Raw genomic sequence first — 16056 nt, 5'->3', positions numbered from 1 at the left:
ACTAAACTGAGCTTGTTGTGTTTAGGTCCTTACATATTCTATCACTAGAGCAGGAAAATATCGGATGGACATAATGACCAATCAAATTTTTATTTCTTATGCAAATTTTTAAATTCAAATGACATTAGCCCAGCCAGCAAATTTTGTCCTTGTTTCTCACACAAGCAAACCTCACTTGACAGTAGACACCAAACCAACCGTCTTGTGATCTCTCCATCCCCGATTAGCTGCTGCGCTACCCCATCTTTCCAAGCCCCTACCGCGTCCCTTCCGACACTCACATGACCCTTCATGATGCCGACGCAGAGCAGACACGAGAAGAGCAGTTTGTGTCGCTCAAACAGCGACCGGCACACGTTACGGTAGATGCTGCGGGTGAAGAAATCGTTCAGCGACAGGATGCGCCGCTTCAGGTCCGCCGACTTGGGACTGGAGGCGATCGACTGGGAACAGTAAAAACAGAGGGGGAGTGTGAACGATAGGAGCTTACACTTACAGTAATTGCGCATAGCGACTTAAATAGATAGTGTCACTGGCGTTAAATCGGACTAGAAACCATGCGCAAAACACACAAAGATACTGAGCATTGGGTCTCTACTTATCATTCAGTACGGGAAAATGAAGCTGTTCGCTCTCAATCTTTTTCAATACGTCAGAAGCATCAGCTGTGATTACATACATCCCTGATCGCTATGCCCTTTGTGGTACGGTACCCACCTGCAAGTACAGACCGATGTACCACGTCAGCGAGTACTGGTACATGGGATCGATGTTAGCCAGCTCTGAGATGCAGAAGAACAGTGTACTCGAGTGTACGGCCACCGGACGGTACCCCACGCGCGCCTCGTCAATCTCCTTTTCGGTGGCCGCTGCCACGGCTTGCTTGGCGGATATCTCCTCCGACAGAACCTTACGGAAAGAGAGAAGGACGGTTAGGTAGAGGATTGCAGATGAGACAGAAAACGCGACCTCAATCTGTGATAGGAGCAGGAAATAAGCATAATGCGTTTGGAGTTAAAGGTGAAGAAGTTAAAAAATGACAAACTTCAAAAACACATAACTGAGTAAAAAGAGGAAACTAATTCACCGTAAGTCAATGACGATAGGATGGCCGAAAGGCACATCGGTGGACGGTAACGCGAAAGATGGCACAACGTAAAACGCACCTGAAAATGTCAGTATGTAAGTCCGAACCCCACGATGTGACTACTCCAGCCCGGCCGTCTATGTACTATCCACAAACCGTAACAAACCACTAACTTCCTAGATGTCCACAACCCACATCCCCAAAACATCTCACCTTTGACGAGGACAGGATCTGAATGGCCGTCTCATCCTCCAGGATGTTCCCCTTGGAGGAACTGAGCACCTCCAGGATCTGATCCTCGATCTCCTTCAGCTGACGCTGGTTGTTGGCGCCCTCCACGATCAGCTCGTTCTTCTTCTCCTCGAGGTCAGGCTTCTCCTTAGCGGCCACGATGCCCAGCAGCTGGTCCTCGAGGCCCAGCGGAGTGATCATGAAGTTCAGAAGCGTCACCTGGCGAGTAATAGGTGTCGTTGGCGGATATGGAGCGGCAGTCGGCAGTCCTCGACCTTCTCACGGCACTACGCTACTTGGTGCTACGGCTTCACCACTCAGCTATCAGCGCTTCGGTTTCCATGGAAGTATGCACAAACTTGGTAACTTTGCTTACGTTTTCATGGAAACCGAAGGAGCCTGGTAGCGAGTAGCGACTGCCGACGGGCGGCAGCGCAGTGTGCAACACCCCCACCCCCAAGTCCACACCCATGTAGACACGAAATTACACACTTCTTTACTTTTACCATGACAAACCCGTGTACTATGTACAAACAAACCCTTCCGCATCCCCATCACTTTCGGGCTGGCCGCTGGCGGTTACTCTCACGGATCCATCACACAACTGGATCCGAGGGCAACGGCAAGTCCTCAGTTTGAACTAGGTAAGTACATTTTTTCCGGGGTGACCGCTTGGCTTGAGCGACATGGCGGGCTGTCCCATTGGGACATTCCCGTCTACCGAGACGATCTCATTCACGTGATCACGGTGAGGACAAGACTGGAGCGAACACATCTGTTTCAATCACTGCTCGACTCGACCCAATAATCCATAACAAGATAAAGTACCTCTTTCAATGGATCATAAAGAAGTGTGCGTGCAGTCAGTCTTGAAAGAAGTACCGCGCATCGTTGCGGTCGGTGCAGTCATTCCACGGTTTATCTCGATGGATCCAATGCGTCGATGCGCGGTACTTTCAAGACTGACTGACTGTACATACATACCTACATCGTACATACAGTGTGTATTGCGTAACTCTATGAGTCGTGAGCGCTGAAAATATCTACATTTTTAATGGAACTATGATCAATATGAATCAAGAGTAATAATCTTTTATGATTTAGTGTAGAAGCATATATCAACCTGTGAGGTAACGTTATTTGGCGATGTAGAGATTGCACGGTACTTGAATGCCTATAATAATATAGCAGCCCCGAGCTTTTTACGTTCTGGCGCATCCCGCCCGTTTACGGCGCAGGCAAATATTCAGCAGCCGGCTTGGAGAAAACAACTCTGGAAGTGTTTCTCTCTAAAGTCACCTCAATATTTAAAAAAAAAATCAATTTATTTTCATAACAGGTAAGTCTGCGTGCTGCATGATAAGCTGCTGCATGTTCGTGCTATGTCACTGATGGATACATAATGTTCAATCAGAGGCAAGGCACCCCATCTTGATCTCAATCTCATCTCAACTCAATCCCTTGGAGTGCAGATTTTCATGTTTTTGGACCATATAACAATGTTGTTTAAATATAGAAGTTTAATTTAATTTATTTTTCTTTCTTTTGATGTGGCTGCCTCATTTTTTTCTTTTCTAATGTAATCACTATGCAGACACAAAAATAGTGACATTCGTCACAGAATGTGGATGATTTTCCATGAAATATCAAATATATGAATATATCATAACTTTGTTTTTATTACAATAAATCAATACTTAGCAGCATAAGAGGTAGCAAGCAAGGAAAATAAAATAACATTGACATCTAAACAGTAAAGGAATTTACTTAAATGCACATTATGTTACACACTACACAGGCATCGGAACAAGCTGATTCTGCGCATTTCCATCCATGCATGTTTAGTTTTTTTTTCTTCAAAGAGTCTGTGAAATCATGCAGAAATTACAAGCAATCGACTGGAAATACAGCATTGCACTCATACATTTAATAGGTGCATCACAAGGCAGTCGTGCCACAGTTGACAGCTATAACTATAATGTTATCAATGCAAAGGTTGAAGTTGTACCTACTGTTTTAAGCAATGATGCAAACAAAAGTTATTGCAAAGAAAATAATAAATAAGGTGGCACGTCCATGCTCCATTTGGAACTAAAAAGATGCATAAGAGTGTGCAAACATGTTTGACATTTCTCACCCATTTCATTGTGAGAACAAAGTCTTCACTATATTCTTAAGTGAACACAGCAAACTCATCGTATATGATCATAGGGTCATAGACTCAGTACTTCCCATCACGGGGTCACTAACCAACCAGCACTGCATAGTAGTCATGCACATAATGGTTAAATATTTCAGAGCTTGAATGAGTCTTTTCCATCATGTCTTCGCTACCGTAAAACGGGGTGTTAAGGGACAGTTTTGAGGTGTTTTGTTAGATAACTCAAGAAGGGTTGGAGATAGAAGCATCAAATTTTCAGCATTTTATGTGGAATTTGGTGCTTTACATGCCTGCCACATTAAAGTTTTTAAGATTTATATCTGCATATTATTTTTTATTATTTTTTATCACTGTCCCTTAGCACCCCAATGTGGGGTGTTAAGGGACACCCATATTATTCCAAGAAATGGTCATCAAATGCCCTCAATTGGGGTGTGGAAGGGCACACAATTTATTTATTAAAATGTTTTGCATATTCTGTCACAAAACAAGTCAGGTTCATTCACCACTAATGACCTTTTTAGCCAATTATGTGTAATGCAGTTACCGCTTCTGGAAAATGTGCTAATTATAAGGTAAACAGAACCAAAAAGTACCCTTCTGTCAACAATAAAAGCCCATGTTGAAGCTAGTCACTTGTCATTATGTTGCCTTCTTTGTTTTAGCCTTTTTATGATGACATGACATTTACCTACATCAGTCTCCATTGACCCATCATTGTAAAAGAGAGTGTTGAGATGTTTTGTTACATAACTTAAGATTTGTTAGAGATAAAAGCGTGAACTTGCCAGCATTTTATGTGGAATTTGGTGTTTTCCATGCCTACTGAAAGAAAACTTTATTTTAATATTATTTTTTATTATTTCTTCCCTGTCCTTAGCACCCCACATCCACCTCAAAATATGCATGTATCCGGAAAAGAGGAAGAGGATGATGAATGAATGGGTGGATTTGCACAAGTTTTTCAGGAAACATGTGCAATACATGTGACAATACACCTATGCATTCATTTTCCCTCTACACCTACTAGTTTATGTGGTACACAAAGAGTTTTGGAGATGTTTCAATTTTGTGAAAATATAGCATGATTTTCAAATCCATTTTTGAACCAAATCACTTGCATGAAAAACCATACCATTTTGTCCTATGGTCAAGAGCAAAACAGTGTCAACTAACACACTGAAGTTTTTATTGAACCTTCTCAAATTAGGAAGTTAATATGACTCAAAATTTTTCCCATGCAACTGTCCCTTAGCACCCCACGGTCCCTTAACACCCCATTTTACGGTACATTCCCTGAACAGCACATTCACAATAACACCCAACCCCATTCCTCCCTCAGATCTCTCCTCCCGCCGCCACCATGTCGGGTCACGACCGGAGCCGCGTGGCGCCTCCCACCGAGGACGAAGAAGAGGACCTCGTCGACACCCTGCTGAAGCGTACGGGCTGCATGGAGAAACACTACGCCGTGCAGGCGTGCATGGCAGAGAATGGCGACTGGCGGCGCTGCCAGGACCGTGTGTCAGAGTTCAGACAGTGTATGGAGCAGTACCACAAACGGGCCAGGGAGGAGACCGACGCCAAAGGGAAGAAAACTTCGTGAGGGAGTGGTTGATAGGAGTGTGGTGTGATTGTCAGGAGGGCAGTATTAGAAGGAAGAAGACTGAAAGGTTGGTGTGAATAGCGTGGTGAAAAACATGACATGGGATCAAGGTCGAAGGATGCATTAGACAAGACGTGCGTTGCTGAGTGCTGCCAGGTTTGTGTTCGTTTGGGGATGCGTTTCTGCGAGTCATGCAGCGACGGATCTGCCGCTGGCGCCATCCATGGAGATTGGAAGTCATTGGTCTGTTTGACGAACATATCCGCGTACTGGTCTAACGTGACATGCTTTCCATCGCCTCCCATACGTTCTTGAGACGTCTTTCCTTACCGACACCTTAATCGCTGCTTGAAGGACCAGTGAGCATTTTTACCGCTGAGCGTTGGCCTTTGAATGGCCCAGCTCGGTGTTCTTCTGACTCAGTTAAATTGACTCAACTATCGAGGCTCATGTGTGTGACTTCATCTCTTTGTGAGAGTTGTGTGGTGCCGTTGTGATAACATGCTCCCATTGGTTCACGAATTGTCACCATTTATTGAAGTCATGAGGTGCACCATGAATGGACACGTCCATTAGACATGCGCTCTGTGACGCGCCGATCTAAATGAACGAGACTGCTGGGATCAGGTACTAGCACCTCGGACTGATCATGTGATAATAAATAGTAAATACCATATAAAACTAAGCAATTGCTTTTCAGATTGAAACAGGTCATGGATTAGCCGTGAAGTAAGGATCTACATTGATGAGATTCGTTCAGCGTTATGTCGCACAATGACATGGACGAGCAGCTGAAAGAGAACAGCCGCGTGCGAGGTTGCATAAGAGGCCTTTGCCAGAAACCTGAGTCCGTAAAGTGGGATGCGCACTGCGTGTGGGATATGCCGGCAACAGCACTGCCGCTGACCAGTGGTGTTTACCATCACGCCTAACGTCTGTGGGTTTCACCAATCAGCATCCCGACTCTCCTTTCCAATCAGCATCCCGACTTTGTCTCCACTTCTTCCACCACGTATTCATCCGCTAATCGCTCATTTCCCTCTTTAACCCAGGCTCTACCCTCTCCATCTGTCATCAAGTATTCTCTCACCGCCCCCCCCCTCTTCCCCAGCTCTTCTATCTCGCTCATTCACTCACCCTCTCCTTTCCCTCTAACACTGACCTTAACGGCTATCTGTGGCAGCTGCTATTTCACGCTGACTGGCTGGTGCTAGCTCCCTCTGACCTTCACCGTTATCTCTGGCAGCCGGCAGGTAATGCCACCTCTCACTAGCCTCACTCACGGCTATCTCAGGCTGGTGGTGTTACCTGATACTGACCTTGACGGCTATCTCCGGCAGGTAGTGCGGGTTCCTCAGCCGGGTGGTAATGTAGAGCCGAAAATCAGGCGAGTACTCCAGCACGCTCTCACCCAGCTTGATGTAGTCGATGCCGCCCTGCTTGTAGGTCAGCTTCTGCAGTACAGGCTCTGGGGGCGCGAAATATGACGGTGGGGATGATAGCGTAGCCCGAGGTTAGACGTATGACGTAGTGACAAAGACATAGACAGCCCGAGGTGTGTGTCCGCAATATTCAACTCAATTTCAAGACCCGTGTCACTCAGGACTGGACTCTTCACAGTTCACATACCACTGGCTAACTGCCCTTACCACTTATGTAATCGCTCAAACCTCAAATTCAGCCCAGTCCGTCCCCCGCTCTCCCCTCCCATCTCTCTCCCCAGCTCACCGAGCATCGGGTCCAGCTCCTCGTAGACGTTCTCGATGAGCATGGGCTTGCCGAACTGCAGCGAGTTCTCCAGGGTGCGAACATAGTTGGGATCGGTCAGCTTCACCACCGTCAGGCCGTTCTCCCGCTCCATGTTCTTCACCCACTTACTGGCCTGGCCTGGCGGGACGGGGGGAGACGGGAGGGGTCACCGGTGGAGATGTGCTTCAGTGCAGGCCGTTTCATTCACTCCTCTGTCTACATTTTTATCTATTTATTTATTAGACATGCTCTTACCAATAAATTTACATACTCGATGTTGGTGCCCATTATTTTTTTCGCACTTCATTTAAAAATCATAGTGACATCACATTATTTTACATAATTCACCGTCCTATCACATCCTTTCTGACCACTCATCCCATCATTAACGACATTACCCAGCCTCATTCACATCATCTTACCTCACGTGCAGTGTGCCCTTCATACCAGCATGCCAGTTTACCACACCACATCCCTCTTACCCTTACCTCATGTCCCCACATACAGCAAAGCGACCGCCCCATCCCACCGATCCCCTCCCATCCCGTCGCCACTAACCCTGCGGGTCGATCATGAGCGGCCAGCGTCTGGCGTTGCTGACGATGATGCCGTTGTCGATGGAGAAGGCGTCCACGGGCAGGCCGGCGATCTGCCAGGCTCGGATTCGCACCGGCTCTCCCAGTGTGGCGATCAGGGAGAATTGCTCCGAGCAGGGGATGCCCGCCTCCTGACAGCGGGATGCCCAGTCGTCCACAGCGTCCTGGAGAGAGGAGGCGGGATGTGGGTGATACAACGGAGCATACGTGACAAAATATAGGTTGGGAGAGGTTAGGGAATCGCTCGTATTTCTAAGCTGGGGATCAAAAAGAATTGAGCTGAAATTCGAGTTTGAACGTTCTTTTCCTCGTGTTGCTACGTTGCCCATGAACAGCATTGGAAAAGGGTGTGTGTGTGTGGGGGGGGGGGGGGGGTGGGGGGGGGGGGGTGGCTGACCGGGTGAGATTTATGAAACACTGCATTCTTCTTCAGCACCGTCTCGGAGTGGGTTGCAGCAAATCGATAGGGAAAGTTCGCTAGCCTTCCAAAAATTCAGACTGAATTACAAGGCACCTCTTGGCTTTTTATACCTGTCTGTAGTCGACTGTGAACGGTCCCATGTAGGCGACCACTCCGGCCGACAGCAGCACGTCTCCCATGATGTTGTCGTAGCGTTCAGATAGGGTGGCGGCTGCCTCACTCCAGCGGGTCTTCTCGCCTCCAAGACCGCCTGGCGAGGGGGGGGGGAGTAACTGATATGATAAGCAAGAGCGGGCCTCGCATAAAAGTGGACTGGAAAAATGTATATAAGGTTTCACAATATACAGCATCCTTAGGCCAGCTGCCAGCAAAGCTTTAATGCTCATTGAAGTACCTGTTTTCTGTGACAATAATTCATTTTGTCGCATCATACCGCCTTCATTTTCAATAATCATCCCATAAAAAATATAAGCGAGCACCCTCCAGCCTTTACTTTATCACATTCCCGAAGGGCCCAACATAGCCGTCCTCCATCATACCGATGAGTTTCTCGGCCCTGTCCAGCTTCTGGGAGCAGAGTTCGATGTTGTCCTCCAGATCCCGCTTCTTCTTGGTCATGGCGGCAAACTCGTCATTGAGAGCCTGCAACTTGTCGGCTACCTGGCAACATACGGTCAGACGGTCAGTTGCCAGATAGGCACTACATAATACCCTGAGCCCTGTTTCACGACACCTCACTGCCTGACGCTACTTGAAGTCATGACGCTCGATTTCCATGGAAACGCAAGCAGAATTGTAAATTTTTTAATACACTTGCATAGAAAACGGGCGCCAATGCCTGGTACCGTCAGGTAGTGTCATGCGCTGAAACGGGGCCCTGAACGTCATGACGGATGGAAAATGGGTTCCCAGCGGAGCCAACAACTCTCCCTCTCCGCTCACAACCGTCATACTTGTGCGAGGCTAGCTACTGCCGCCCTGCTTCCTCGCGAGGGCTCCCACCTGTTGCAGCTGACGTCGCTTCTCATTTAGTTTGTCCATCTGGGTAGCTAGTTCTCCCTCAGCCTCGGCTAGCTTGGCCTTCTTCGGCGCCACGATCTTGGCTACCCTGCCGGACGGGGGATGGGGGGGGGGGCGGTGATAGTCCTCAATCCTCAATCCAGATGCCAACTGTCTCTATGACCTGACCTTTACTGACCTGTCGTATACCTCCATGGCCTGAAATGACCTGTAAGACATGGCTCTAGTGACCCGTCTACTGACTATTCTCAGCCGACCTCTTCTGACCAGTCGCATACCTCCCGGGCCTTGACCTCTACTCACCTGTTTCTATAGCTTGGTCTCTACTGACCTGTCGTGGCTCTGACCTCTACTGACCTGTCATACACCTCCATGGCTCTGACCCAGCGGCAGAGTCCCTCACACGCTGTTGAGACGTTCCGAATGATGGACGGGTCGAAGTCTGGATTGCTCGTGTACCTGAGATGGAAAGGTCAGACATTGATTCAGTCGTGTGTCCCATCTAGGGGCCATACTGATGGAGGAAAGCATCGCGTTACAAGCAGGGTGATTCAAACATGTGCTTCAGAGAACTCAACCTACAGCACAAATCGAGAATTCCGATCACTTAAATCGACACAATCCACTGCACTCCAAACTATGTTGCCTTATAACCAAACATGCAATCTAATTATCTACCGAACCACTCATAGGCGGCGGAACGGGGAGGGCACCGGGGCACCGTGCCCCCTTTGATTTTGGCATTTTAACATTAGCCCTATGGGCGTTGCATGGAAAGAATGGGACCAAAAGTTGGCAGTGCCCCCCCCCCCCTTAACTGAAGGTGTTCCGCCGCTACTGGAACCATTCCCATAATAGCGATTTCTCTTTGCCATTTCTTTTCACAAGCACAACAGTATTTCTGATTTCCTAGTCAATGGTCATATCGTCACTCCGCAATCTTTTAACTCTCACTTGTCCCTGATTTTCTTGATGATGGGCACGGGAATGTGGTCCTTGTCGTAGGCCTTGAGACTGTCCAGGAACTTGAGGTCGCTCAGCATCTTGAGACTGACGCCCCAGTACTCATCGACGGGCCGGCCGGAAGCGTCCGGTTTCCTCTCGGGTTTGACACCTTTCATCACACAGATGGCCTCCATCACCTGGTGGGAGGATATTGGGAAGGACGGCGTCATATCAAAACGTTATCGACGGTCTACAGGGTGTAACGAAATTATCCGGACATCTTTCTTCGCGCTGTAATTAAGAAGCAAGACATTCTGATATTTCCCCTTTTGAATTATTACATAGCCACCTTTCATAAGAGCGCAGGTACACATTTTTGGAGCATTCCAGCCACTGGATTTTCCAGCACAGTGGGTTTCATATAGAGTAGCGCCTTACTAACCTGTGCCCGCAGTTGGGCGGCGCTGGTGGCGGGTGTCCCCTCATTCATCTCCTGATGGACAATAGTCCATAATATATCGACGGAATTGCATGGGAACTATTTCCAAGCCATAGCCCTTTAGCCCAGAAGAACAAAAAGGTCCTCTCGGCATCACTTCTCATTCTGCTAGGGACTTGAAGGTGGTGCGCCGCCCCGTATGAAGACTGCGCGGCTTGAATCAGGTATCGGTACACGTTCAGAAACCGAGCCATCCTGTGCCGTCTGGTTGAGTGGCTCCAACCAATCGCTAGCCAGGATGTTGCGCCGGTAATACTCGTCACTGATAGTGGTTTTCTGTGTCGTCATGAGCAGCTTGAATATTACACAGCAGCTGAACATGCTCCAGGTCTGGATTTTGGCCGGATGTTTGACGCCGGCGACGGCCGGCACATTCGAGCTGCTGGCAGCCCACACATGGCCGATTTGACGGTTCAACGGGTATCGCAGCTCGAACAGCTTCCCATCCGACCAGGTCACCTCATTCGTGTCTTCCTTCGACCAGTGGACACGCCCTGGCCTGAAGCCAAAGGTGGTGGACTGGTTGTTTTCCCGTCAATTTCATTGTCTTTTCCAGTTTGAAGGGCAGTAAAACCAAGCTAAAGGGCGGGTAACGGTGAATCATGATGTGGGACCTCTTATTATCTACCTTGGTAAGAATTCGAGTCAGTATGCGGATTAATTGGTGCCGTTTCCTTGTCGCTATCTTGACAGCTCTCCTCACCACTTGGCAAAGGGCGCCTTTTGCGATCGAGGCCGGGCTGAGTCTGCCACCAAGTCCCAGCTTATTACGCCTCAGGCAGATGTGCTACTGGCTGCTGCTGATGTCCAGCTGCTGACAGACCAGCTTCTGGCTCATGCCACCATGCCACCAACACGTAGCCTTACTACGAAACGAGAGACTGTACTCCTTTCTCTCCACTGCCTTAAACGAAAACTATCAAATGAACCCGTCGGCGACTCGACTCTTACTCAGAGTAAGAGTCATTTCGCAAGGTCAGGTCACTGCTGAGTTGAGAGCAGATACCAGAGGTATGCATTCATCCAATTTTCCAGCTTCTGACATTAAAAGAGAAACTGTGCGAGCAGATATGGCGAAAAAATAGATGTCCGGATAATTTCGTTACACCCTGTATATGCAGGCAGTTTGAAATTATTTACCATAGTCGCAAGCCATAGTCGAAAATCATAATCAGACGGCTTACTTTCACAGCGTGGATACACTTACTGCATACAACATGGAGTCACAAATCACAATCAGGATTATTTGTCAGGCCTTGTAACTTCATTCGAACTCGTATCCACATACAAAACAGTTACTGCTAGTGCTGTCCCGTGCACCCTTACTTATTCTATTTCGTCCCATCCCGATTAATTATCTCATCACGTGCAATCCTTACCCTTTTCCACCCTATCTCACCCATCATATCTCATGGCCAGCCCCACCAATCTCATCTCTTTCAACTCCATCCTTTCCACGTCATCCCCCACTACCGTCACCTACCAGTCTCACTGCCGGCGGCGGGTTCTTCATGCTCTTCACCAGGGTGATGTCGGCAGGCTTTAGCGTGTCCAGAGCACTGAGAGCCGCCTCCATGGCTGGGATAGCCTCAGCCAGGTCACTCTCACAGTCATCCTTGATGGCCTGAGCCGCCGCCGCCGCTTCGTTGGCAGTCGCTTCATCGGCGCCGACAATCTGACGGAGAGAGGAAGAGGAGGGTGTGAGAGAGAGAGAGAGAGAGAGAGAGAGAGAGAGAGAGAGAGAGAGAGAGAGAGAGAGAGAGAGAGAGAGAGAGAGAGAGAGAGAGAGAGAGAGAGGAGGTGAGGAGCGGGTGGTGGATAGAGGCGTACTCGCATGGGGTAGGGGTAAGGATAAGAGCGGGAAAGAGGGGTGAGGTGAAAAATTTGCTAGACTGGGATGTATGCGAGTAAATGCGGAATGGGAAGAGTGCTGTTTCAAGAAGTCAAGTAAGCCGGTAGAGGGCGCTATTGAGAGTGGAGCCACAGTTCTTTCTGCTATGTAACGAGCAAGCACCAGCTGCTGCCTGGGTGCGGGGCAATGGCACCGGTGACGCCTCTGACGGCAATATTTGTAACTGCTTTACTCCGCTAGTCTGAACTATTGGTTCCACAAACGGCCGTTAGAGGTCCGAAAACGGTACCAAGCGATGTACACCTTATCATACATCAATTTTACACATGTTATGAAAATTTCAGACCAAGATCATTCAAGGTCAGGTCACCAGGTCACTTGAAGTGACCTCACCTCATAAAAAGTTTCAATGTCTGTCATAGCTACGCCGAGTGACCGATCGCTTTGAAACTTTCAGCGATTGCTAAGAGTAATAGCATGTACAACATGTATATCTCAGAATTTTGATATCGATGACCTAAGGTCAGGTCAATTTTGCGACCTCCCCATTATAAGTCCATGGGAGAAAATTGAAATGCGCCTCTTTTGGACGAAAGACATCATAAACACTCCCAAACACCGAATTACAAGTGGCTTAGACACACTGAACATGAAAATGGTGTCCGTGACCCTTGTTTGTGCCCTGAGTTCATCTTAGGTCACGAATGGTATCTAACAGTTTTTCGCAAATAACTTTTGATAGAGGCATGCTAGAGCGATGAAAACGCCTTATATGTGTTCGGCTCGACGTTGCGGATCGACTGATATGCAACATGACCCTTTCCGGTCAGGTCATGACCTTGACCTGAGGTCAAATTTTCAAGTTGACTTTTCAAGGTCAAGTTACAGTTCATTCGATGCGTCTTGACAAGGGGAACACGATGCCGGTGAAAGTAAGCTCGTACAAGGCTTGGGTCAAAAGTTATTGCAGAAAAACTGTTTTCGAAAAAATCGGCTATTTTTGCAGTTTTTACCCCCTGCAGGCAAAACCGTTGACGTTAGGTCAAATCTGAGAGAATTACTCAGAAAGGGCGTTAATAGAGCTATCGAATGCACTTTTCCACGGCGCTATAGCTCTATTGGTTCCCGAGTTATGCGTTGGCTTCTTGGAAATTTTCGACATTCGACCTGGAAATCGGCGAAATTTTGCCTTCAATGACCTCTGGTGACCTGACCTTTGACCTGACCAAAAAATTGACCGAAGTGATTTCGTCATTATTTTTTACGCTCTTTCGAACGCCGCCTTCCGCGTATCGCTACGTGGCCCAGGAGCCGAGTTACAAGGGGGGGTGTTCAAACACCCCCCCCCCCAGCAGGGCGTGGAAATCCAGGACCCCCAGCCGGGCGCGGGTTAAATTCATTTTCCGCATTTTTTTTAGCACACCAAGCAAACAGGCATTTTTTGTGCATTTATCGGCGACCCGTCTGGCCAGACCGGCACGGTGCCGTTCCATGGCATATGCCGTCCCGGCCCCGGGGAGAGCTGTGGGATCCCTCCCCGGCGCTCCAGACGGGCTGCCCGCCCCCCCCCCCCCTCCGGCAAATGAGTTTCCCCGGGAGGTGTCCCCTAACCGCCGACCGGGCGAGCGAAGCGTCAACCCGACCCAGTTGACAGTTGAAAGGATGTTGTTCAGTTTTGATGTCGTTGGTCATACATTTCCCTGTTGCTTTGGGAGACGTGAGAATTCGCTGATTTGGGTTTGACGGTCTGAGTCTATTACATCCGGCAATAGACCGTATTGTAGTACACCGGATGTAACTCACATCTGGGTTACATCCGGTGTGTGTAAGGAGGGAGGGGGTTAACAGACCTTCCATGGTTTCTATCTTTTACATATAGATGATAATGATGATATTTCCATCAAAGCTTTTAGCGTCTTCTCCCACTCACATTATGTACTCCTATACAAATTGACCGATGACAGTGAAAAGCCTATGATAGGTGGGCTGGAAATATCAGTAAAGTACCTATGTACAAGGCGTACACATTCATCATGCCTCATCCCATCACGTATCTGATATCCTCCCCCCGAACATTTCATTGTTGCTCATGCAGCCTACAACGCCCACCAACCGCATTCATCCGCTCAATAATTTGTGCAATTTCGGCTGACTGATGTATACCGCGGTTACAGCGGACCGCGAGTGCCACGCACACAGTATGCCGAATGGGATAACAGCAGACCTTGGATGGTATGCGTCATTACCCCCAGTAGCCGGACCGATCCTACGCGCAGCGGTTGCTTTTTATCTGGCATGATTGCGGACATTCCCGGCGCCGGAGCCGCCATCAGCAGTCGACACATCATCAACGGGCAGCCGCACACCGGATGCTGGATTCGTTTGTTTCCGGGCGGGTTGCCCCGCCCCGCCCCGCCCCGGCCACTCCCCGCTCTGCTGCCCGTTCCCGCCCCGCCCCGCCTATCGTGTCTAACCGATCTCGATTGGAGCGACGAACGACCTAGCGACAAAGCGACAAAGCGTCAGAGCACAGCGCTGGCCGTCCATGTGCGTTCATTCGCAACTCATCGTCCAACACTAGACTGGCCATAACTGGCGCGATACGCGGCAACAACACTCAGCCGAACGGCCGACGAGGCGTAACCGAGCGCCAGCCGGCCCGGCTAATGGGCAGGGAGCAAGCACGGACTGAACAGGCTGGTCATAGAACGAGCCAGGGAATACCGGACGAGTCTGGCATATACCGGTGTGGGAAACAAATAACGCATCCTTGCTCGCGTAATGCATGAAACTCAGTCACGCGATCGAAACTAAACCAGCGATAGGTCTGAAACAGTGTAAAATACGGGATGTAGTTTTTTTTTTTAAACAGAAGCCATGAGGCATTGAATTATATCCCGCGCGGGGCTGGGGGGGGGTAAATTTTACCCCCCCTCGCGAATTTTTGCGATATCTCAAAAACGGCGGCGCGCAGCGCCGCCAAACTTTCAGTGTACCTTTTCTTACATCAATTTGACACGTTCCCTGAAAATTTGAGCGAAATCCGTCGGAAATTTTTTGAGAAATTGACGTTTTAGTGACGTCATGTTCGCCATTTTCGCCTCAAAAACGGCAAAAGTTCAAACGCCGCTAACATCTTTATTTTTAAAGGAATCAAGACGTAAAAAAAAGGTTATACGTAATTTTACTTTGTCTATCAAATGGCTATCTCGGTTTTTTGAAAATTTTGGATTTTGGCCTAAATTTTTTTCAAAAAACTGATTTTTTTGGGAAAATCATTATAAAATCCAAAATTTTGAGTCTATCGAAAAAACCGGAATATATGTCAGAGAAGTGGTCTATGTGCACCTACATACCAAATTTTAGAAGAATCGGTTCAAAAATGTGGGAGTTATTCAAAATTTTATGACGTCACGCCACACAAAATTTTTGAAAAATGACTTTTTTGGAAGTTCTAGACCTCGTACGGAAACAAAAATAGCACCATTCGATTCGCCGTGAAAAACTGCATCAGATAGACACCTTTTTAGGCCTTAACAACCAACTTCAAAATTTGACCTCACTTGACCTGACCTTGACCTGACCTCGACCTGAAATTCATCCAGAGGTGGTCCATATCACTTATTGAGTGTGCCTATTGAATTCTATGAGTAAAATGGCCCATAAAACATGTGTCGCACATGCCCTTTTCTATATTTTGTTTTTTGGTGACCTGACCTGACCTGACCTGACCTTGACCTCTGAATGATATTGTATGCAACGAATATTGTCTTGGTAGCCTAAGAACACGTTTTGGGCGATCAGTCTCAGTCCATGACTCCATTCTTCGGCAACTACGGTGTGCAAGGCCGATACTGTAGAAACTTGCAATTTGTACCCTTGACCTGAC

The 16056-nt window shown here is 48.1% G+C and overlaps 2 protein-coding genes across 2 annotated transcripts in view; one reads left to right on the top strand and one right to left on the bottom strand.

Annotated features, from left to right (window-relative positions):
- LOC122368964 (dynein axonemal heavy chain 3-like) overlaps positions 1-16056 on the bottom strand; it is a 153836-nt gene that overhangs the window by 9772 nt on the left and 128008 nt on the right. Inside the window, exons 59-70 of the mRNA XM_043343304.1 lie at positions 11799-11990; positions 9826-10013; positions 9229-9330; positions 8854-8959; positions 8391-8511; positions 7962-8101; positions 7393-7594; positions 6814-6972; positions 6405-6553; positions 1301-1537; positions 718-909; positions 282-443 (exon numbers count right to left, since the gene is read on the bottom strand). Coding sequence (XP_043199239.1) covers positions 282-443; positions 718-909; positions 1301-1537; positions 6405-6553; positions 6814-6972; positions 7393-7594; positions 7962-8101; positions 8391-8511; positions 8854-8959; positions 9229-9330; positions 9826-10013; positions 11799-11990 — 1950 coding nt within the window. The remainder of the gene's footprint in view (positions 1-281; positions 444-717; positions 910-1300; positions 1538-6404; positions 6554-6813; positions 6973-7392; positions 7595-7961; positions 8102-8390; positions 8512-8853; positions 8960-9228; positions 9331-9825; positions 10014-11798; positions 11991-16056) is intronic.
- On the top strand, positions 4823-5770 carry LOC122368969 (cytochrome c oxidase assembly factor 4 homolog, mitochondrial-like). The gene has a single exon (XM_043343311.1). It carries the CDS (start codon positions 4843-4845, stop codon positions 5083-5085), a length of 243 nt encoding a protein of 80 aa, XP_043199246.1. The 5' UTR covers positions 4823-4842; the 3' UTR covers positions 5086-5770.

Source organism: Amphibalanus amphitrite, unplaced genomic scaffold, assembly GCF_019059575.1.
Source record: "Amphibalanus amphitrite isolate SeventyFive unplaced genomic scaffold, NRLGWU_Aamphi_draft 000993F_arrow, whole genome shotgun sequence".
NCBI lineage: Eukaryota > Metazoa > Arthropoda > Thecostraca > Balanomorpha > Balanidae > Amphibalanus > Amphibalanus amphitrite.
This window is presented reverse-complemented; position numbering and strand designations above follow the sequence as displayed.